Here is a 25,585-nt window from a genome sequence, read left to right as displayed (position 1 = left end):
AATGTAAGTCATGTGCTGGAAAGAAACAACTCTCCCGTATCTTAACAGCACAATCACTCTGTCAACACACCTAAAGTAGCAACTGCTCCACATTAAACTGTATGCTTATTAGGATCTTCTTTGAGGTGTTTATAAAGTGCTCTCGTGCGCTGGAAACATGGGACCTGTTTTTTCAGCTTGTCTCCATTGTTTTTCAAATGAGTTTCATCATGCAACACATTTTTCACCGGGCTGTAGTGATGTCACTGATGGAGCTTCTTCATGCTCGCGGCATATATCCAACTAATCGATAATGAAAGTCATTGTCGATGATTTTCATTATTGATAATAATCGATTTTATCAATTAGTTGTTGCAGCTCTACTATGCACTGCATTAAAAAAAGGGGATGTTTATGTAACTGTAATTAATATAATAGCAGTAACCAGAAATCTGATCTATTACTTAATCATAAGATTAAGATAATAAAGTATATTGGGGTATGTAGCTTAGGGCTTTAATATAAGGAATCTTTTCTTGAATGCTTTAATTTGGCACACACATGTAAATCTAGGGTTTCCGTGTTGTTTCCTACTTATATCCAAGAGCACAGCTGATTCAGGAAAATGGGACTGACATGAGGAAGCCAAACTTATGACTCAAGCACTTTGAAGTGTCGCATCTGATCTTGTAGCTGGAGTAGACATGGTTTAGTTCCTTGAAACCTTATAGAGTTATATGAGTCACGCAGTGCTGTCAAGAGTTTGACCATGAAACAAGGCCAAAAGAGAACCATGCTATACTCTGGACATATGTTTAGATTAAATATGATGTGACAGATGGCCTTGCTTATATGCCAACAAACGTGATCTTGTTTATGAGCAACTTACCATTGATGGTTCCAATTTCACATTAAAGTCCTGCATTGCTCTCTGGTGGAGTTCTTTTCGAAAAGTCGTATACTCGGAGTTATCAGGCTCACGGTACGTTACAATGAACACAGACTGGGGAGACAGACAAAAACATTCAGATAGGATAAGAGATATAAAAGAACATTACATGATCTGGTCTACAGGTGAAATATCCACTTCTGACACAAGATGTTACTGAAAACTTTGCCATCCTTTTTCATAATGGTACTGAAACCAGGCACAAAAAGTGCAACACCAAGTGATGTTTATGACTCTCCAAAGGTACAATATATGTGCTAAAAAAGATCTTAAAATTCCTATTCCCCAGAGGCAAGAACACATTCATTATTCTCTACATTATGACATTGGATCTGTGAAATTTGTCGAAATGTACACATCTGGGATGGCATGATGCACATGCTCTGAATCAAAACTCTGAAGTCAGTATCTTGCAACACTTAAAATTGGAGTTTTGTGGCTTTAAGTGCATGTCTGTTGGCTTTGGAGAACTCTATATGATACTGTACCCCTAAAAGTTGACAAAAGTAACTTTTAGCAGAGACACGAATTTAGATGTTTTTGTCTTCCGTCCTGGAAAACTGACCAAAAATATTCCTGACGACTCTTGCAATACAAAGAATTTATTTTTTCCAATTAAATGCCTCCAACAACATGATCACACTGGAAATTGACATGCTGCTTCCGAATGTTCATGTATCCTGAAATTGACCCGTATTCTCCCTAATTACTAGTGGTGGGCAATATGACCAAATCTTACATCATGATATGAGTAATTTTATTTCACGATAACGATTTACAGTACATCACAATGTATATATATATATATATTAAAAAAAATGTGTAACAATTGGTTTATATATTAAATAAACATATTGTAATGCCTATTTTTGAATAATACAGCTATTGAATTAAATACTTTATAATTGAAAACTAATTCCTCTTTATTATATAAATTACATTTATTTTTAAATCAACCTGGGCCTCGTTTCCCAATATCGATTGATCTTAGCAGTTAAGAGTGTTTTCTATGAGCAATTTTATGAATGTCCATTATTTTTTACGTGTGTTTCCCAAAACTGCGCTTAATGTGAACATGCGAGGACGTGCTTAAGTGCTACTTAAGAGAGACGCTGTCCATAAACATGAAGTGCTGAAATGTGACCGTATAGTGCTGCTTGTCATTGCAACTTCATTATATTTGTGTGTAACTTTAAAAACATTTGTAATTTAGCTTGCTGGAAATATTTAAAAATATTTTCTTAAAAGTACAACTTAATTTACCACATAATTGCATTTTATTTTGCAATCGTTTTGTGCAGAACGATAAATTTATTTTATACAATCACTGCTTTGTTCATCAGGTGGGCATTTTAATATTTAGTTTTCAAAAATTGCTCTGTGGGTCGAGATTAAAGCTTCCAGGATCAGTGAAGGCAGCGGAGGCCCTGTGTACGGTCCTGCTAATGACAAGCATTAATTGAATATAAGGAGGTTCACCATGTTATCGCGGAGCGTAAAATAAGGAGACGCGTGGAAACTGCTTTAGGGATGTTCACCAATCAAAGGGAGATCTGCTCTTTACTCCCAAAAGTGATAACAATAACAGCAATGCTACACATGGTGCGGGCGAGAGCGCCCTTAGGTGTCAGAGAGGAAGAGGAGACGAGGATGAGGAGCCAATATACTGTACGTACGATTTTCATGCACGGCAGCAAGTTATTGACTTTTTTCCTTCTCTCTCTGATGGTAATTTTTACAGTTCTCTGCATTTATTATTATTAGCCTTGTTGATTAAATATAATAATAAAATAAAACATATGTATACTGACATTAAATGATCATAAAGTGTAGCTATATGTGTTTAAATTGTATTAGGTGTAATTTCACAATTGTCCTGCAGATGTCTGCATAAGTCTATGTTCTTATGATGCTCTTAGCGCTGTACGATTATTCCAGAGCACTCGTAAATTTATGAGCATTTTTAAGTACTAGTTAAGTTACCATGCTTTTGGGAAACGGGCCACAAAACTAAGATGAATCGTAAGATGTATTCTACGATCTACTTAGGCTTACGATGCTTTTGGGAAACGAGGCCCTGACCATAATGCTAAATTTCACATTATGCCACATTTCAGTCTGATGTTGCTGACTAGTATTCTTATTAGTGCTGTCGAAGTTAATGTGTTAATAAATTTGTTTAATGCCACTCATTTTTTTAACGCCATTTTAAGTGAGTCAATTCGTGCAAACACCACTAATGTCACATGCATTGACCGTCGTGAAAACAGATGGTGGGAGACATGATGCTGATACCTGCGACAAGCATTTTATCAATGTAGCACAGCAGTAGAACATGCCCACAAAGCAAAGATAGAGCTCTTAACATTGTAACATGATTGCAACAGCAGGAAAGCTGCCATTTGAACACCTGCCTTGCACTACGAGGCGCGGTACGAAAGTTGCGAGGTGCGGTGCGAACGCGCAAAGTGAAAGTGCGAGCGTGAGGTGATCGTCTGTGTTCCGTGACTGCTACCGGGTCCTTGAATAACATATAACGTGCCAGTAAAGTCACAATCACTTTTCATTATTATTTTTTTTAAACCCAGTCAACTTGAATTTTATATTATTGCAATAATTATAATGTTAAGAAATTGTTAATATATTATTGTATAATAATAATAATTATCATTATTTCTGTAATAATTTATTATTAGTAGTATTTAAAAATAATTTATATATTTAATAATTTCTTAACTCACTATGCAGTCCTGGTAAACCCTCAAGCCTTTATTTTGGTGGAAGCTTTTATTTAGAAAACTGAAGGGACAGAAGTTTCTGTTGTTTGAAGTTGAGTTGACAACAGCCTTCTAATCCAGTGAGATGCTCTCATCTGCCTTGCTGTCAACAAAAACCCACTCTCATGGGGTTATTTTAAATGTGTATAGTAGATTGTACCGGCCAAACATAGAGGTATGTGAAATTATGCAAATATGCATTTAAAGTAAATCTGGGGCACTATAAATAATGCGCTCAGTGCACGTTAGCACACCTAACTGAACTCAGAGCATATCTGTCACCAGTGTTGTAGAGTAACGGATTACATGTAATTAAATTACATGCACGGGATTAGGTATTTAAAATACAAAATATAATTAACTGTATTCCACTACAGTTATAATTTAAATCATTGGTAATTAGAATACAGTTACATTCAAAAAGTATTTTGATTACTGAAGAGATTACTTTGTATTTTATTGTCATTTGTTTCATTTAATATTTAGTCCTTTCAGATGGAAAACATTTGTACATATAAATGATGCGATCCAAAGTGCATTTGAACAGCGGTGAAACATTTTCTTATGATGTGTTACATTCATACGAGCAGACAGAGAAGTAAGTTTGTAGTAAGTTTGGAGCAGAAGAAATAGAAATAAACCTTGTGTAAATTGTCAGCTTTACACTAAGCTAAAATGCTATTTATAGCCATTTTACATGCACATTACCAGGCATGATCATATTTTTTATCAAGAAAATTCACGTTGGATCATAATTTCTTTTTTTTAGTAAGACCTTTGATATTAGAGCAAAAATCATATTCTTGATAATAATTTTTGTGTTGTTTTCCTGTAAAAAGATCTAAAAATCCTTAAAACAAGATCAATTAGATTTATCTTGTTTTAGAAACAACACTGCATGAGATATTTATGTTTTTCAGAGAATGTATTTTTAACATGTATTTTGTCTTACTGTACTGGCAGAGTTTTTATAGTCAAAACAAGTGAAAAAATCTACCAGTGCTGAAGAAGTAATCCAAAGTATTTATAATACATTACTGACCTTGAGTAATCTAATGAAATACGTTACAAATTACATTTTACAGCATGTATTCTGTAATCTGTAGTGGAATACATTTCAAAAGTCACCCTCACAACCCTGTCTGTCACTCAGTGCACCAGATAGATAGAGTTTGTGTGTACGGAGCACAGAACCACTTTGAAGCCACATGTGTAATACAATGATCCCGTTTACATGTATTTAAGAAAGCACTACACACTACAGACAAAACAGACGTGCACACAGGCGCAGCACAGTGGGCAGCGTATTGAGACTATTTATTTATTTCATTAAATCGCAGACCTCGCGGTTTGAAAATCACACTGGGTCATATCGTGATTTCCATTTTATTTTGGTTAATCATTCAGCCCTACTCCAGAGATAGCGCACGTGACAATCAAGTGAAACAAAGCTGCGCATGTGCCAGTGCCTCTGTATCAATAAGACTGGCCCTCCCAGAGGCCCCCCTATATTTGGAGTGGTAGAATTGTTAGAGTGTTATTATCTTATTTTCCCCCCACACCACAGTAAATAGTCCAAATAATAATAGATATAGAAATAAATATAGTTTTTATTTATTCATTAGATATATAATCCTAATAATTATATTTCAATAAAAAAAAAAAAATCAACCCATAATTACTGCATAATAATTTTTAGTGGGGTAAAGTTCTACTAAGTTTGATATTTGTTGAATATTTGGTTGTGATAGGGACCATCCAAAAAGTCCACACATTGGGCTAAAATGCTGCTGGCATCTAAGCATTCATTCAAATGACTTGCATGTTCTGTCTTAACAAACCCTGTTGTTAAAAAAGATGTTTTATGTATAACTTACACGTCAATTGAATGAACGCTGGACACTGGCAATTTTTTTGCGCTAAGGGTGAAATTTTTGGATGGCTTCTTATGGACACTAGGCAGGCAATGAATGTGCATCGGAGCATTTTGGTATAATTCTGCAGCTACAAGCGTTGTCTTGTTTGAGTACAATGTTTTATGCCAGTATTATATAGTTACTCTTTAACCTTGTTGTGCTAATTATATCTTTGCAAGACTGTCCCCAGAGAGCATGGAGTACCAAATGTCCAACGAATACTGAAAAGAATCCCACTGCACTGATGGCGAGGTTTAGGGCTGGGGCTTAGATTATGGAGTAGGGTTGATAAAATATGCATTCCTGTTGATTTTATTATGTCATTTACATATAAAAATACACCTTGCTTTTGGCGCCACTCTGTGGACATTTCACCCAGAAACTTGTCAACAACACTTCCAGCTTCAGCCACTGGGGGCAATGGTTCCAATATCAGAAAGCACAGAACAATTTTAGCTGAAGAACATTTGACCTACTTTCACTGAAATTCACAGAATTATCAGTATTCCTCTTAATACCACCTGCAAACATCTAGCAAGTAGCAAATCATTGTTCATAACGGAGGTGTAACAAAAAAGGGACGAGTTTTCGATTTATCCTGGCTAAACTTGCCGTTTTAATCAACACAGGAAAGAAAACTGTGCTCGTCAAGCGATTTTATGGGATCTTTATCTTGTCTTTGCACTTTGGGTACACTAGAAGTTTTCAGAAAGTAAATTACTTTACTCCAAAATCTGGAATCCAAAAGTTTAGGCACTGGTTGCAATATTGTTGACACCCTAGTACACTGAAAGACTGGTGGCAACATTATTTAATACACCATAAAAAGTGTTCACTGTACTAATGTTAATTTTAGCGACAACATTTTTTGTTTGTGCTATGCCAAAAAGGCCTCACTCAAGACGTTGACATTTTAAAAACAATAAAGGCCTTTGTAGAGAAAGTCAAGGATGAGTATTCTGTCCAGGAATCCCGTTAAAACTTGTTGATCACATTATGATGTTGTGTAATGTACATTAATCTGCCAAAAGGAAAGGCTCCAGTTTTTAAAAGTTATTTCTCAATGGTCCCTAATTCATTTAATTCAACTAGTTGTCAATAAAAGTATTTTAAAGAGTTAATTTAAACAGCATGACGAGAAAGGAAACTTTTGATGGCCCAAATGGATTTTGATGGCATCTTCAAAAAATCCTCAAGAAAAAAACCTCTAAAAAATGGCTTTTACCTAATTAAAATAAATGAATAAAGGTGCTTATGTGAACATCAAAAGCAGAATAATTAAGGCCCATGCCTTGTTTCTTGAGTCTAGCTGCATTAATCAACCTTAAGAGAAATGACTGCAGAAACACTCATTTGAGTAAATGGAAGCCTAATGGATTATTCACAATCAAAACAACCAGGATGCCAAGTGAATATTAATTAAATTAATAAAAGTCGTCAAAAAGACCTTGCTGGAACCCCTTAAATGTAATTGTGCATGCAGAGGTACATTAACGTAAAAAAATGTTAAAAAATTTTACAAAACCTTGAAAGCAGACTGTTAAAGTGTTTAAGAATACTGCTGTTGAGGTAACTGCTGGACTGATCCAACAAAAAGAACATAAAAGCTATTAATAAACCTCTGCTAATGATTTAAAATAAAGATGATCATATTTTTGAGTAAAAGCTCAGTAGTTATTATGTGTGTTAATACTGTTACCTGAAATAGCTTGATGGGGTCATTGAACTGAAAGTCTGAGCTTTGCCAGGGCTTTAAAGAATCACCACTTAGACTCTCAGCAAAAACGTCCAGGTAGAAGATGGCGTAGTCCTCCCGGTTCTTCACCTCATCCTCAAACAACTTCATTATGTGGAAGAATGTCTGCAGAGGACCGCAGATGTATACAACTAAGGAAGAACAAGATACGATATGTCAAACAAATAACTAGAATGAAAGACACAGATCAGATCAATATTTAAGACTTTTTTTACTATAAATCTCCACTTTCACTTTCTTCTACTTTTGTTTTTGGCGATTCGCATTCTTCATGCATATCACCACCTAATGGGCAGGGAGGAGAAATTATAGTAAAAAAGGACTTAAATATTGATCTGTTTCTCACCCACACCTATCATATCACTTCTAAAGATATGGAATTAACCACTGAAGTCAATGTGGATTACTTTTATAATACCTTTAAGTGCTTTTTGGAGCGTCATAATTCTGGCCATCATTCACTTGCATTGTATAGACCTACAGAGCTGAGATATTCTTCTAAAAATCTTTGATTGTGTTCAGCAGAAAAAAGAAAATCATACACATCTGGGATGGTATGAGGGTGAGTAAACGATAAGAGAATTTAAATTTTTGGGTGAACTAACACTTTAAAGGAATGGATCAAAGCACAGATAGCTGGACACTTCCTCTCTGAATCGCACCATATTGATGCACAAAAGTTTCTAGACATGGCACGTGTGTATGTATGTGTGTGTGTGTGTGTGTTTGTTTTCCCTGGAGTCTACTCTTTGGGCATTATTTACATTAGGAGTGTCTTTCAGCATTGTTACTGCCAGCTCAGAGGCCAGGCTTCCAGACATTTCCTCAAGTGCTAGACCAAAGTCTGTCTCTCAGCCTCTAAATCCTCAGCTCTTCCAGCCTTACGTAGACAAACTAATGCCAAATAGTCCTGTTGTCTCCTGGATGCACTCCAAGACAAATGTACAAAAAGGCAAGGAAAATGTTCAGTGGTGTTATAGAATTTATAAGGATCTGCTTGAGCCTGGCTGATACAAAGCCTATGAAACTGTACAAGAACATTTTGTTTCACTAGAGCTGAGGGCAGACAGTCCACAGTCCACGGCGGGGGTCTGAAAAGGACCTAGGATTTTTGCATTTTGTTGTGTATTTGCGCTAAATCATTCTGTTGCTGACAAAGTAATTTGTTTGTTTTGTGAACAAAAACATATACAGGTGGTGCCGAACAATCCCAGAGACATTATAAAAGCTATAAATCGCCTTTTGAGGTTGTTTACTCTAGAATGTGCATGCACATTCAACATGATCACATGGGAACGACATGTTGCGGTGCTCCAAATGTACCGGTACCCTGACATCAACTCTGCTCTGCTGAGTTACTTACAAGTGCCATTTCTTCTAGTGATGTTTAGTTCGTGAATTAATCTGTCATTTTGTACGAATCTTTTAAGTGAACGAATCGTTCTCGTTCACCTCCATACACTGACTCATATTCCTCGTTCACTGACGTCTCTCTTTTTCTAAGCCAATGAGCTCTGTTGCTTTTCATGCCAGTGAAGTCTGACTATAGCACGAGCCAATACCATTCGAGTGCAGGCTATGAAGTAGCATATCATTGGTTTCATCCGCTGAACGAATACACCCTTCACTGAACCAGTTGAGTCGGTCGTTCGGGTCTGAGTGAGGCGTCTCGTTCATGAATGAACAGAATGTACTGGTAAACTCGTTTGTGAACTAAAGTAATGACTTCTGACAGACTGAACAAGAGGAGGCATGTTGTTCATTCAGTTCGGCATGTAAGTTTGGCATCAATTATGTTCAACAAGGAGAGAAAGGGGTGAAATGCACTAAAACAATCTTATAAGTATACACAAAACATGACCTCCAATTTATGAATGTGCAAAAATGACTTAAGAACATACAGTTAAAATAACATCAATTACGGAAGTCATGTGACGCCATGTGAGGTTCAGACGTGTGAACAGTGAGCTCTGCGCATTGTGCTAGTTTTAAAACTATTAATGTCATAAACCGGTGAGATTCGATACACTCTGTTCCATAACTGTTCTAGGAGGACAATATGTCAAAGAATTAAAAATCTTGGGATCTGGAGACATTAAAATACACTTTCGTGCTCAAGCTGACACCCCGTGGAGGCCTCGTGCCCAGGAGTCGATTTGGTCTGAGAGTTTCGGGAAATTCGTTGGGAAATGTTGAACATGTCGGCAATGCTAACGAAGGTCGTTGCCGACTTGGAGGATCTTGCTGTAATACGTCGATCAATCACTGCCATGGAGACGAAATTCACTGAGGTGGTTACAAGAGTGGGGGATGTTGAGAAACGGATCGATTATCTGGAGTCATCGGAGAGGGAATTATCTGCTAATCCACAAGCGACAAAGGTGGATTTGGAGCATCTCTGGGAGAAGTTGGAGGACATGGAGAACAGTAGCCGGCAGAATAACATTAGTTTCGTCTGAATTCCTGAGGGCAAAGGAGGACAGGATATGGTGAAATTCCTAGATGGGCTCCTTCCGAATCTGCTCAACATAGCAGGCCATAAGCTGGAAATCAAGTGAGCTCACAGAGTTCCGGCTCAGCAATCCGCTGAGGGAGACAGGCCCCGATCAATTCTGGCCAAATTTCTGAGATCATCCGATAAAGATCTCATGTTATGCGAGGCGAGGAATAAAGGAAGGCTTTCTTGGAAGAACCACAGCATTTTCTTGTTCCCAGACTTTGCGAATTCGACAAGAGAGAAACGTGATCGATTCAAGGAATGCAAGAAACCCTTACATCAACGGAAGGTCGCTTTTGCACTGATGTTCCCGGCCAAATTGAGAACAGATGCTAAGGATGGCCGTAAAACATTTACATGTCCAGCAAGCGATGTCCTTCATAAAGTCAATGGAGTGAGTAAGTTACTTTGTGGTACTCATGTTGCAGTGGACCGACTCACTGAAATCAATGTATATATGGAGACCAACTGGTCCTCAGTATCCTCTGTGGGCGTGGCTTGGGAGACACTTAAGGCGGTTCTTAGGGGTCGGATCATACAGTATGCCTTATTCAACAAAAAATCCAAAGCACGAGAACTCGTGGAGTTGGAAGGGAATATTAAAGGTGCCGAGGCAGAGCTGAAGCACCAAATGTTGTCTGATGGCCTCAGAGAATTGACCCGATTGAAATATAGATATAATACTATTTTGTTGTCGAAGGTGGAGTTTTGGCTATTCAGGGCAAGACAGTCATACTTTAAGTCGGGGGACAAAGCAGGGAAGCTTCTGGCTAGATATATCTAGTCTTTTTCTACCATTCCGTCAGTGAAATATGCTGGTGGTGAAATATTTACCTCGGTCATTGATATTAATAATGCTTTTAAAGAATTCTATCTTTATCTCTATAGTTCCATGTCTTCGTCTACTGATGAGGATATTAGAAACTTTGTGGAACCATTAGAACTCCCTAAACTGATGACTGAGCAAAAACATTCTCTTGATTCTGAGATAAACTTGGAGGAGCTTGGCAAGGTAATTAAGGCCTTGCCTACAGGCAAGGCTCCGGGGCCAGACAGCTTTGAAATTTTTTAGATCTTATGTTACAGAACTGGCTCCACTTTTGTTAGAAGTTTATACAGAATCATTAAAGAATGGAAAGCTTCCGCCAACCATTACACAAGCCCGGATCAGTCTGATTCTTAAAAAGGACAAAGATCCAAGCAAGTGTAAGAGTTACCGTCCAATTTCCCTGATCCAGCTAGACATTAAAATATTGTAAAAATTTTGGCTAACTGATTAAGTTATGACATCTCTTATACATATAGATCAGGTGGGGTTTAATCAGGGCCGTAGCTCTTCTGATAACATTAGGCGTTTCATCAATATCATGTGGTCAGTGGCGAATGATCAGACTCCAGTCACTGCCATCTTACTTGACACCGAAAAGGCGTTTGATATGGTAGAATGGGATTATCTTTTTAAGATTTTGGAAATATACGGATTCGAGAATACTTTTATTGGATGTATTAAGTTACTTTATAGACACCCGGTAGAGTCGGTACAAACAAATGGATTAATCTCAAATTATTTTACTCTGGATAGGGGCACCAGGTAGGGTTTCCCCATTATTGTTCTGTCTTGCCCTGGAACCATTAGCAGCCGCGATAAGAAAGGAAGATGATTTTCCAGGGGTGGTGATGGGAGGTATGGCGCAAAAGCTTTTGCTTTATGCAAATTATATTTTATTATTCGTTTCTGACCCCACTAGATCTATGCCTTGCCTCCACAGAATTATTAATTCCTTTTCTAAATTCTCAAGATACAGAGTCAATTGGTCTAAATCCGAAGCTTTGGCTCTGACAGTGTACTGCCCATTAACGACTTTTCAGCCATGCACCTTCCAGTGGCCCAAACAGGGCATTAAGTATTTGCGCATTTTATTCCCAGCAAATTTGTGTGATTTAGTTAGAGTTAATTTTGACCCCTTAATAAAAAGCTTTTCGAGCGATGTGGGCAGGTGGGCTTCATTACATGTATCTATGATTGGGAAGGTTAATGTTATTAAAATGAATTGTATTCCAAAATCCAACTACCTGCTACAATCTCTCCCTGTAGATGTTTCCTTCTCTTATTTCAAGCAATTTCATTTGGAATGGTAAACGTCCCAGATTACATTTCAAGAAGTTACATAGGCCGATTGACAAAGGTGGACTAGGCCTACCCAATATTTTGTTTTATTATTATGCATTCGGTCTCAGACATTTGGCTCATTGGTCGCTTCCACCTGAGAGAGCCCCTCCCTGGTTTTGTATTGAACAGGAAGTTCTTGCCCCTATTTCACCACTGCAAAGCCTTTCTATTAAACTAATGTTTAGAAGTTTTAGAAGTTAAGTTACACCCCGTTATCCCGCATTTGCACTCAGTATGGACAAAAGTGTCCAGAGTGTTTAATTCTTAGTTCGGGGGGCGGGGCTTAATGTACATCATTTGATTCCATATTTTATGTTATGTTTATTTTGTGAATGGAATCAATAAAAAAAATTAATAACAAAAAATAACATCAATTACGAATGGAAATGTGCTTTAGTGCACAGTGTAAAATATGTAGGCTTTTCTTGAACACTTTCTGTGTCTTGGTAAAAGTTAAGCCCAGCTTTTGAAAATATAGGAAAAGTAAGACCTGCCATTGGTGGTGAAAACGGTTATGGTGTTTAAACTCTATTTTTAAAGTTTTTTCATACATTTGTAGACAAGCAAATTCCATTTGTGTTGCTTTGTCCTGCTTTTGAAGACTGATCAGCGTGAGCCAATAACATTCGAGTACAAGTTGTGAATGAGCATTTCATTGGTTTGACCCACTGACCGAATACACCCCTTCACAGAATTAGTAGTAATTGATCACTTGAGTCTGAACGAGATGAGAGCTCGTTCATGAATGAACTGAATGTACTGGTAAACTCGTTCACGAACTAAATGAATGAATCAGTAATCTCATTCGTGATCGAGGATCTGCTGACTGGCTGAACAAGAGGAGGAGCTGCATGTCGTTCATTCAGATCGGCAATCTCGTTCAACAAGCAAAGGGGCTGGATGAATTATGAATAAAAGTGAGTAATGACCACACATTACAATGACATATGGACATTATTGAAAATCATAATAAATTTTTAGGCTAGTATTGTTGTCTTTTTTTTTTTTTTGTGCTCAGCAGTTCACAGTATCATAAATATGCTTTGTTGTCATTTGTGGGTAATAGCTTATGATGCTTGAACACTCTGCAGTGCTGACATGTCTTAGTATGTTTGTTGACATAAATTTTAAGAAAAAATCATTAGACTTGTTCCCATCATGAATGACTCTTTTTGTTCAGTGTAAATACTTGTTCAAAATGTAAAAGATGGTCATTCGGCGCCATCTACTGGCGCAAACTCGTAATTTGCAGAAATGGTCAATGAACGAATCTAAACAAATCTTTTTGGTGACATATTCATAAGACTCGAGTCACAAAGATCAATCAAAATCACCACCACTACCATCTTCTATCAGACATTTTTCCATCAATCCAAATGTGTTTACCTTTTCCAGTGTCTTTACTAATAGCGTGGTGTCCAAGCAACCTCTGAGACACGGGTTCTGGTCCCATGGAAATCAGGAAGTAATTTAATTTACAATCAATGTTAAGTGTGATTTGTAAGTTGCATTTTCCTTTAAGATTAAATGTTTACTCCACTGATGGTTAGATTTAGGGCTGGGGTTTTGGTTAGGGGATAGGATTAATAAAACATGCATTCCAGTTACCTGTATTGCATCATTTACAACTAAAAACAATTCCCTTTACAACTCGCTTTTGGTGGACATATTTCCCGGAAACTGGAGCTCTCACGTGCCCACATGTTCAACAACACTTACAACTTCGGCTACTGGGGGAAGTGGCTCGAATTTCGATTTCTGCAAAAAAACTTTTCGACCTACTGTTGTCAAATTCACAGTGTAGTACGTCTGGCACATTAGCTGGACCAGCCTAAAAAAAAGTTTATTTGACTTAAACAAGCATAATTGATACAAAAATGTAAATTTGTTATTGAAACGTAGCCTTGACAAACAGTTTTAGAGATTTCAGCCTTTCTTGTATAGAGCAGTTAGGGTTGTGGTCCTAAAACCAGACTAATCACATGGGAAAACTGTCACCTAAAATCTGTCAGGCTGCGTTCCATCAACGGACAGGGGATGTGGACAGGGTGAAACCCTAACACCCTGTCTACACCGGGCGAGTCCGTTGATGTGATGCCCCGCAACAGACCCTTCCAGTGTAGACATCTTCATTGATTATGACTGGATCTATTTGCTTTTGATGCGACACGACACACCGCTCATGTCCAGTGTAGACAAGGTGTAACAGTACAGAGATCAAAACAATGTTTTCTTGTGTGTTCACTTACTTCTGTGCTAATGTTTTGCTAGCGGCTAGCTTGTACGGCATTCGGCACATTGGTTCTGACTTTAGATGGAAAACATTCAGAATTAACACGTTGATTTTCAGTGTGATCATATTACTTAAAACCTGGAGGAGAATTAAAATTTTGAGCCATGGATTCCCTCAGGAATTTCCTTTGGGTTTTTAGAATTAGCTTAGCGGTTTTTGATTTATGAGTAAAACAAGGTCTGTGGTCAACATTACGTAAAGAGACCTTCACTTTTTCATTTCCAACATAAATTACACACTGTCATACATCAAACATGAATCTTGTTCATGTTTTTTAAAAGCACATGTTGCTGAATACTAAAACTACCATAAAGATTTTAAGCGAGTTGTAGTTCTTCTTATGTATCCACTTGTTAGCAACTTCCGTCACTGGGGCTAGCCGAGGAGTAAACTGATTTTATGATTTTGATACCGATTGAGGATAAATAAGAACAGTTCAATTCATGCAAATCTTTCAAAAACAAATAAATGTCTAAATTGTAAAGCGGTAAGTTGTTTTTCAAAGGCAACATGTACTTCCCTGATTGCAGTCATTTTAGGAGTGAAACACTCACTCTGGTCTTTTCTTTGTGTGTGAGGTGTGTGTTTGGAGCTTGTGTAGTGCCTCACATCTGCTATAAATCGTTCATAAGTGCTCGACTGTGCTCGCTCTTTCATACAAACACACAAACACAAAAACACAGTTTGGCACCCTCTACTATTCAGCCATTTGACATTTGGTTCTAATTTGCTTCCATTCATCTGAGAGAGGCAAAAAGTTGCATGCTTGAACAATGTTACCTTTAGAAAATTGTAACTCTGAATTGAAATTATTTTCTTTAAAAGCTTTCAATCACTACTAACATTTAATTGGGGAGGGGTGTGCTATTACTTCTCTAAGCGATCAGATTTCATCTGGCAGATGAAAAAACAGGCCAAAAAAGTCACTGTTTCCCACATGTAAACCAAAAGAAGAAGTAAAGGTGTTCGAGCCGTGGCCTAGCGGTTAGTGCATGGGCTCTGACACATTGAGCTCTGGAGTGCAATTTCAAATCCAGTTCGCAACATTTCCTTATCCCATTCCTCCATCATTTCCTGTCTTCCTCCGCATGTGTTTAACTAATAAAGAGGTAAAAAGGCCACAAAAACATAAAACAGGGTTGTGATGACACTTTACAGCCTCAAGGTTGATCATTATCTCATCAATGAATGGAATGAGAGTCCACAAACTGAACAAGCCCCAACAACAACAAAAACATAAATGATTGTGACCTCAGGGTCATTGGAACATACAGTAACTCGGGGAGGAAATAGAAAAAAACACCCTGACGTCTCTGGACAACGTAAACCACTATATTATTCAGAGACACCATTGTAACTAATTTTACTAGGCTCTTTACAAAATGCTTTAAGACACAACACATCAAAAAGGGTTACACTCGCTTTCTAATTAGACTACTATTATTAACATCATCGTTATTATGATCATATAACAATGTAAGTATAATATGTGTGTTCTAGAGATCCTAAATGTTTAAGCGTGCTTTTATAACAACTAGTCTGAAAGCTCAGATTTTATTTTTTAATTTATGGCATTTTTGCAGTTAAGATGGGAGACAGGAAAGCAGCTGGGAGATCGGCTCGATTTCAACCTGAGTGAGTATAATGACCCTTGTGTGTCAAGAACACATGCACTCCCCACTGTGCCACTCTCCAAGAAAGCTGACATCAAATACAACATTTTAACCCAATTTCTTTGAGATCACATTAATTACTTCAGCACTACTGAAGGAAAATACAGCTCAAAAGCGTGTACATGCTGCTGTGTTCTTTACTTACACATGTTAGTAAATAAGTCTTACGAGTGCTTCTACGACATGGCTGCAAGCACTAACGGTAAAACAGCAACTGCAAGCAATTAGCCATAAAAGTGCTCTAAATGTTTGCACACTATAACAGGGTAGTTAAATGTCAGGCTAATCTAGACTAATTAAACTGCTCCCAAAAACTATAAATTAATAGTGAAAATATTATCAGATAAATGCCATGTGGCGATGCTATCACTTATTTCTGTGACGTACATATTGAGTAAACATGAGGCAGTAGACTATGCACTGACAGAACCAAGCGTAACTGAGTGAGGTTATGATAAGTGCAGAAATCTGGTGGCAGTCAAGTACCAGTATTAAATTAAATCTGTCAGGCACTTCTCAGTAATTAACTTTTTTATACCTTTGTTTTATTCTTTAAGTATGTATGTTGAAGGATCTTAGGTATTCTTCATGAAACACGATTTTCTACCACAAATGTGAGTGGTGCTTGCATGTGAAATACTTGCTAAGTGGTTGCTAAGGTATTTAAGTGGTTGCTACCAAGTTGCTTTGTGGTTGATAGCATGTTCTGGGTAGTTGTTAAGTGGCTGCTAACTGGCCCAAGTAAAAAAAGCCCACCCCTAAGTCTCAATGATTTCTGTTTCCTAGATATGGCTTGGGTCCTTCAAATCTATGGGATTTCTTTTTTTTTAATGCATTTATAATTTATAATATGCATTTATAGCATTTATAATATGCCAGGTGAAAACCATAGTCCGATAACTTAGCAAAGTAATAGCACACTTATTTTCAAAATGGAGTGCGTTTCCCAGAAGCATTGTTAGTCAACTATGGTCGCGAGTTCCATCGTTACCAACATAGCTCTACGATTTGGTGTTTCCCGAAACCGTAGTTCTAACGAACATTCACATACTGCATCAAAAAGTTGTGTGGTTGGGACTACAGCTCTTTACCTGTGGTTAGAAGCATAGTTTCCTGTTAGTTTGCTGTGTGGACATAATTTGACTTATCTGAGGCTTCTATATCTTTTATTCCATATACATATCTTTAATTCTATCAAGACTTCAGAAAATGGCTTACTCTGGTGTTAGGCAGAAAGTGGCATTTTGAAACGGCGAACACGTCTTATGTGTCCATGATAACGCATAAGTGACGTTTTTTAATGTTTTTGTAGAGATTGAATGTTCGTATGTGCTCAAGTGCGACAGGGGAATCCTGAAGTCTGAGGTAAAGGGAAACCCCACTTTTGCAGCTAATTTATCTGTTGCATTACATAGTGCATGCAGCTTTTGTGTCTTCAGCAGCTTTCAGCCATTAAACAGCTTTCTGGAGTACGTGTAAATGAGCTATTATGATCCGTAGAAGTTATTACTCCATCCCCTGCATAATGTCATTAATGAAAGCTCTATATTGTTGAACCAATGTGGTTCGAACGATGCATGTGCGACATACGGTAGTTCCTACGGTTTTGGGAAACACTAGTCATTAGCTAGTTCACTTCTCGATCAATACATTGTTCTATGTTGGTTAATCAGTGAGTTACGTAGTTGTATGGGAAACGCACCCCTGCACCATTTGAGGTATCGTTCATGTCTGCACAAATGGTGCGGGCTGAGTTACACACTGAATTTTAAAGGTGCACTCAGAATTTTTGCACTGGTTGATATGCCGGTAGTCTTGGAATTAAAGGAATATTCCAGATTCAATAAAATTAAGCTCAATCTATAGCATTTGTGGCAATATTTATTACCACAAAAAATATTTTCAACCTTTTTTATTTAAAAATCACATTTAAAGATTTGGAAGTGAATGGGGCCAGTTATTAACATTAACATTAATTTACACATTTTACACATTGTTTCAATAGTATAGCCACACAACATAACATTATATGTGTTTACATTATTTTAGTGTGATAAAATCACTTATAGGATTTACAGGTGTTGCATCGTCATGACAACGAATTTGCAATATTGGATAAAACTTTACAGATAAGGCTAGTTACTGATTTTATCACACTAAAATCATGTTGACATGTATATTGTTTACATCTTATGGCTATACTTTTGAAACAGTGTTTATTTTAGCATTTATGGAATGGCTTCATTCACTTTCATTGTAAGTTTCTTACTGTAAACGCGATTTTTGCTTTTTTTAAATAATAAAGGATTTAGATGAAAATATTTTTTGTGATAATTAGTCTTATGCCACAAATGCTGTCGATTGAGCTTAACTTGTATTGAACCCGAAATATTTCTTTAAACTGACACCTTGCGGTGTGGATGCAAATGTTTTTGGTTACTAGAAATGCACTATTTGCAGTCAGCCATTATTCATTAATCAATTCAATTAATGAACGGAAATGTCCAATAATAGGAAGATTACCAATATAAACGGGTAATACTCGGCTGGTCGTGTGATTTAGCTCCATGTAGAATAAAACAGCTATTTCGAGACCAGTGAAATGACTAGATTCATAATTTCAAGTGAGTGTACATCATTTTAAGCATATTTTTTCAAAAAGACTATTCATTTCTGTATGGGTAAAACTTTCTTAATGGGGAAAAAATCCTTAACCGTGAGTATGAGCAATAGTAATAGTGCTGCTTGCCTTTGTCAACACAACTAATGATGTCAATGACTCACACTGTAAGAAAAGATACAACTCTGCAAGCATTTCTGAATAATGTTTTATCTAATGAAAATACTAGTTGTTCCAAGCATGATGACAAAGTCTTTGTGAAAAGCTGTAAGCAACATAGGGCTTTCATTTGCCTTTTTATGTTCAAAGAAGACACTGAGAGACATGGATGCGTGTTGCCATGGCAGTTTGAACACAGCAATGAGAGCCATCGATCTGAAACTTATTAAGGCTGAGGCATGAATACAGACCCAAACTCACATAAATACTGCTACATCTGATGAAGTCATTACCTTTGCATTCAACAAGTTACTGAACTACTTTCATGAGCAGAACGTTGTTTTACTGTGCAAACCGTCAACAGCTAAAGCACAGCTCGCTGTCAGAACGCTAATTAAAAATATCCAATCTGGACAAACTAGTCAACCTCACTAATTGAGTAGTCAGGACCATCCTGACTCATTCCTTGTTACAACGACTTACATTTGGACAATTATTAATGTTGTGTAAACCTAATTCACAGACTACAAGGAATCCTGTATCATTAATCATTTAGCAATTTTAAAACAACTGCTTCACATCCATGAGCACTCTGAGGTTTTGCTAAAGTCAACAGTATTTGACTACAGAAAGAAATGCACTTTATATACCTAATCATTCTTGACAGTGACTTGACAGTACATTAGAGGAAATATACAAAATGTGGAACACGAATGAATGCTGTTTGGCCATATTCAATGAACTGCATCTTGCCTGTTAACTGCAGCTGTGATCAGCTCCTTTCAAGACAAAATATTCTATTGATTTTTTTCTCTCACTGAATTCAAAAGAGCTGTGCAGTAACATTGCATAGATAATAAATGTTACAAAAATGTTGTGCATGTCAGAATGTGTTGTGTGTTAAATATGCTACTTAGTCAGCAATGAGGCTGATATGTTTTACAGACAAAGACTTGTTTTGCTGGCAGTCATTGCATAGAAAGACTTTTTCTCATATACAGAAGATGCATGTTTAAACTGACAACACGGGTTCAACCCAACACAACACTGTATGCTATCCATGCAATGTTCAGGTTGCATTTGTCAGAAACAGTGTTGGGTATAATCTTAGTTAATGTAATCTAATTCAATTTTGGTCTAAAAAAGTAGTGTAATGCATTACATTTTAAATTCTTGTAATCAGATTACAGTTACTGGCTTTCAATTAATTTAATTACTTGTAAGTACACTGTAGGGTTATGCCTTTTTATAATATATTATGTATGTAGAATACATTAATTATGGACCTGTAACAAGTCATTGTAAAGGAGAAATGTGAGGTGCTGAGTGTATGACTTGTGTGAAACAATGAACAAGAAAAAAATATAGACATTATTTTGAATTTGTTAAGCGGAAATGTGTTTTAGAAAGTAACTTAAAAGTAAAGTGATTAGTAATGTGATTACTTTTCTAATTACTTCATTGAAAAAGTAATCTGATTACAATTTTAGAGGAAATAATTATTAATTTGTAGTGAATTACTATTTTTAAGTAATTTACCCAACACTGGTCAGCAATAACTGCCTAAAAACAAGTGAAACTTTACAGTAAGTAACTGCAATATCGTAAAGTTATATACAATTTTATTACTTTGTTGCCATGACGACATAACGCTGTAAACCCTAAAGCCCTAAAAAAAAAAATTTAAAAATGACATTTTAATCAACTTTACAGCTCAAATAATACAAGAGTTTTAACAGATGAATTAATGTAAAAAATTATGAGCATCATGATTCTGCCTTAAAACCCTCCAAAAATTGGCTCCCATTCACTTCTGTCACATGTGCCAGACTGTAACCTCGATTTTTGCTTTTTTAAAGATTAGGAGGGACGAGTCTAAATAATTTTTTGTGGTAATCAACATTATGCCACAAATGCTGTCGATTGAGCTTAACTTGTTTTGAACTGGAATATTCCTTTAATTCCTCTAACTCATTTTACATGCCCAACGTACACCTTATAAGGCCACACAGCTTTTTGTGTGTGTAGCCTATATATTCAGAAAGAAAGAGAAAGACAGCAAGAGATCACTTCAAATGTGAAAATCAGTTAATTTGTTGCAACACCCTCATTGACTGCCATGCAAAAACATTGTTGTTGGAGTTAAGTTCTAAAAATGTTTTTAATGCAATAGCATTTGGCTTTTATTATCACCTAGATGTAAACAATCAAATCTAGTGCGTAGCGAATCAAATCCATGAGTGGAACATAATGCAATCAGTGTTGATGTATAAACTTTGTGACCAGCTGCATGCATTCTTATTTGCTTAAAATTAAAGGAAGTATTTATTAGCTGAATGAAAATGAACTAATGAATTGTATTTATTTGTAAATCATGCCCTTCAGAGAGTTACGATAAACAATAATGATGCTAATACTTGTGAAACCACATTTTGCCTCCCTGAGTGCAAACACAGAAGACCTCAGTGACATACATTATGGGATCTCGTCATTCCATGTATTATTGCAGTCCTGCCGCTTTAATTGTTTTTGACAGCTCAAGAGGTTGGGAATGTCAAGCACCGTAACAAAGCTAGGAATCAGGCAATACACTCTTAAAAATAAAAATGTTTTTAATGGTTATTTGTAGCACCTTAAAGGAATATTCTTGGTTCAGTACAAGTTAAGCTCAATTGACAGCATTTGTGGCAAGATGTTGATTACCACAAAAAATAATTTTGACTTGTCCCTCCTTTTCTTTATAAAAAAAAAAAAAAAAAGCTAAAATCTGGGTTCCAGTGAGGCACTTACAATGGAAGTGAATGGGGGCCAAACCATAAACGTTAAAATACTCACCAGAGGTGGACCTACCTTCGGGAGAACCGCAGTAGCGGAGCTAGGGGGTGGCCAGGGGTGGCCGTGGTCACCACGGACCGAAGCCTGGCCACCCCATTGGCCTCCCCGCTCGCAACTGCCGCTTTTATAATTTTTTGTCTTAGTCACAATTTTGTTTTTAGAGGTGGAACTGTCTCTGTACAACCGCAACACACAGGATTCTTAACATGTGCGCACACCAAGGTCACCGCACCTCTCTGTCCCAGGTGTCACTATATCCCCCCCCCGACGATATGGAAATGCTGCCTAAAAATTTCTGTGCCACTACAGACTGATCACTGGCCCCTGCCAGGCCACCCCTGTAAAAAACTCCTGGCTCCGCCCCTGGAGAACCGGGACTTTTCCCAGTGTACCAGCCGCCAAAGTGGGCCGCGATATGCTGAAGAGGGCCACGATAAGCTGAAGGGCATCGCGAAACAGTGCTGCGATATGCCGAAGGGGGCCACGATATGCAGAAGGAGACAGCGACACACATTGCCACGACCCCAAAACACACTACCCCCCCAAAAAAAACAACTTTTCTGCACGACTGATTTTTGTTCGCAGTCCGCCCTCGATACTCACTCTTTCAAAAGTATAGCCATAAGACGTAAACAATATGCGTGTTAACATGATTTTAGTGTGATAAAATCACTTACTAACCTTTTCTGTGTAAAGTTATAGCCAATTTTACAACTTTGTTGCCATGACGATGTAATGTCAACAAACCCTAAAATGACTGTAAAAAGACAATTTAAACAACTTTACAGCTCAAATAATACATGAGTTTTAACAGAAGTATTAATGTAAGTGCTTTTGGAAAATTATAAGCTCAACATTTCTGTCTTTAAACCCTCCAAAAATTGGCCCCATTCACTTCCATTGTCAGTGCATCACTGTAACCTCGATTTTTGCTTTTTTTAAAGAAAAGGAGGAATTATTTATTTAGTTAGTTATTTGTGTGTGGTAATCAACATTATGCCACAAATGCTGTCTTATCGAGATCAACTGTTCAATATATATATATATATATATATATATATATATATATATATATATATATATATTTTTTTTTTTTTTTTTTTTTTTTTTTTTTTCGCTGCATATGTTTTTTAGCAAGTAAGTCTTTAAGCAAAGAGTTCACGGGTAATTAAACACAAGGTGTCCATAGATGATGACCACATGTCTTTATTAACAGTGAATATGGATGGTCGCATGACCTCCCGTGCAACCCGGATTTGGTGGTGCTGTAAATAACTCACAGAGGTCACCACAGGGTCAAAAATACAGCCCAGGGGAGCACAGGTGGTGTCAGCCCTAAACCAAAGGTTTATCCCTCAGAACTTCTGTCTGGAAGGACATCAATGCTTCATTGTATTCTTCAGAATTTGTTCAAGGTTGGACTGAGAATTTTAATGAGCCTGTTGTTGCCATATGCAATACTATGAGTAGGGTTTATTGATAAATGTGTGTGTGTGCGTGCGTCCGTGCGTGCGGTGCACCATAAATCCTATAGCACTGACATAAACCATGGTACCATGCCTGACAAACACAACAATGGTATTCTTTTAATTATACCTTACAGAAACAAGTAAACACCGTGGTATACTCTTATGGTAATTATTATTATTATTTTATTTATTTTGGTACTTTTTGCTTCTTTGAGTTGTTGAACTGCATGTAAACTTACTTCTCCCGTTGTCCTTTATAGATGTGATGATATCTTGATAATTGAAAGTTTGTGGATCTTCGTAAGGATAAGCCGCCACGGTGATGTTTTCATCACCTAGAACGGTGTAAATGCCTTCGGAGAGGAAATAATGCGGTCGATCGTCTTGTTTCAGGTCGTGGAAAATCATCAGCGCGCGCGAAGTCCAGTTAAAATGCGCGTGAAGACAACTGACAAAGTCCCCGAGCTTCGTGGTGGTCGGACCCGTCCTGACAATAGTTTTGAACTCTTCCCTCTTATCAAAACCATACGCGAGTCCTCCCGCAGTTATCAGCGGGATTTTCCAGTGGGATGCGAACCGTCCGACCGACGCGACCGAATACGCGCACCCGGGTCCGATGAACGCGTCAGGTTTATTATAGAGTTTAATATCCACGGCGATGATTTGTGCCTCGTTTTCGGAGCAAGAGCCAGAGGAATCCTCTGTGCTGTAGTTGAGAAGGTTTATAGTGTGTCCCATTAAGAGTCCGCTCTTTTGTATTTTCTCTTGCGCCATTCGGATAGCGGGGAGCACGCGCGGCGATGCCCACGGATACTTTAAATTGTCAGGCAGCATCACCGCTACGGTAATGTTTCGTTTCTCTGCTCTGCATCCCGGTGCGAGTACGTAGATAAACAACACAATGAAATGATATCCCATCTTGAGTTGACCAACAAATCTAAGTGGGAGCGTACCAGGTAGCCTAAAAGGTTATTCTTCTCAAACCAAACTCTTCAGGGAGAAAAACACTCCTTTAAGTGGAGAGGACAATCCATTTGTGACGCCTTTTCCCTCTCTAGCCTCAAGAGTTTGCTCACAGAGTCTCCTTGTGCTCTGCTTAATGGTCTTCTTGAGTGATTGAGGGGCTCCAGTCAGTGTGATAACATCCATCCAGATGAGTCCAACTTAACCGAGTGTCAGCACGGCCCCCTGACACACGTCATGACAGCTACTAAACGATAGACTAGTTAACGGCTCCCTCTGTCTGTCAGATTTAATAGTTATTACATTATGCGATTTATTTTATTACCACCGTACACTGTTAGAAATGTTTGTTAGGTAACCTAAGGTAAGTTTTTGAAAGTTAGTAGGCTACTACGACGGCGCCACCCTCACTCTTCTGCTGAACACAAACAAAGATTTTTAGAAGAACATTTCAGCTCTGTTGGTCCATACAATGCAAGTGAATGGTGACCAAAATTTGTAGCTCCAAAAAACACATAAAGGCATCATAAAAGTAATCCACATGACTCCAGTGGTTTAATAAATGCTTTCTGAAGTGATCCAATCGATTTTTGGGTGAGAACAGACCAAAATATAACTCATTTTTAACTATAAATCTTGCCATTGCAGCCTGTAGGCACCATTATGATTTCAAGCTCAATTATAAGTCCTAGTGCTTAACACATGAGCAGAGCACTAGATGGCGCTAGGAAGTGTAATTGAGCTGAAATCATGATCACCAAGGAGACTGCTGATGTCAAGGTTTATAGTGAAAAATGAGTTACATTTTGGTCTGTTCTCACCCAAAAATAGATTGGATCACTTCAGAAAGCATTTATTAAATCACTGGACTCATATGGATTATTTGTATGATGGCTTTATGTTTTTTTTTTTTTTTTTGGAGCTACAAAGTTTTGGTCACCATTCATTTGCATTGTGAGGACCTGAAATATTCTTCTTCTAAAAATCTTCGTTTGTGTTCTGCAGAAGAAAGTAAGTCATACACATCTGAGATGACATGAGGGTGAGTACATAATGAGAGAATTTAAATTTTTGGGTGAAATATCCCTTTAAGCCTGGCCTATAATAAAATGCATACACTGTAGTTCCATATTACCATTAATGTATTTACATACTTTGTTATGCTGCTTACGTTGCAAGGCCATTAAAATCATTATAGATGTACAGAGTCATATATTTGTACATTACATTTTAATTATCAGTACTGTTTATAACGCATCAGAGCAGGGCTGTAAGCTAAGCAAAGGGGCTAATTTTAAAAATATAAGTTAAGAATTCCAATATTTCCATCCATTTGTGTTATTTCATAGTTTTGATGACTTGACTATTATTCTAAAATGTGGTAAATAGTGATAAAAAATGTGTTGGTGTATTTATTCTCGGTCACAGTTTTCAAAATAGAATATTTGTCAGGAATGCAGAGCAGGACCCAATCGCAGAGTTCAGAAAACAATAATTTTTTAAATACAAAAATAAAGAGAAACAAAAAA

General features: G+C 37.3%; 1 protein-coding gene across 1 annotated transcript in view; it reads right to left on the bottom strand.

The window, feature by feature from the left end:
* The window catches only part of LOC127424226 (atrial natriuretic peptide receptor 2-like), a 120,120-nt gene extending 95,883 nt beyond the window's left edge, over window positions 1-24,237 (bottom strand). Inside the window, exons 1-3 of the mRNA XM_051669218.1 lie at window positions 23,333-24,237; window positions 7,321-7,508; window positions 869-982 (exon numbers count right to left, since the gene is read on the bottom strand). Of these exons, the coding sequence (XP_051525178.1) occupies window positions 869-982; window positions 7,321-7,508; window positions 23,333-24,011 (981 nt within the window). The 5' untranslated portion in view covers window positions 24,012-24,237. The remainder of the gene's footprint in view (window positions 1-868; window positions 983-7,320; window positions 7,509-23,332) is intronic.
* Window positions 24,238-25,585: the final 1,348 nt, after the last annotated feature.

The sequence above is a fragment of the Myxocyprinus asiaticus genome, chromosome 3 (genome assembly GCF_019703515.2).
Source record: "Myxocyprinus asiaticus isolate MX2 ecotype Aquarium Trade chromosome 3, UBuf_Myxa_2, whole genome shotgun sequence".
Classification (NCBI taxonomy): Eukaryota; Metazoa; Chordata; class Actinopteri; order Cypriniformes; family Catostomidae; genus Myxocyprinus; species Myxocyprinus asiaticus.
This window is presented reverse-complemented; position numbering and strand designations above follow the sequence as displayed.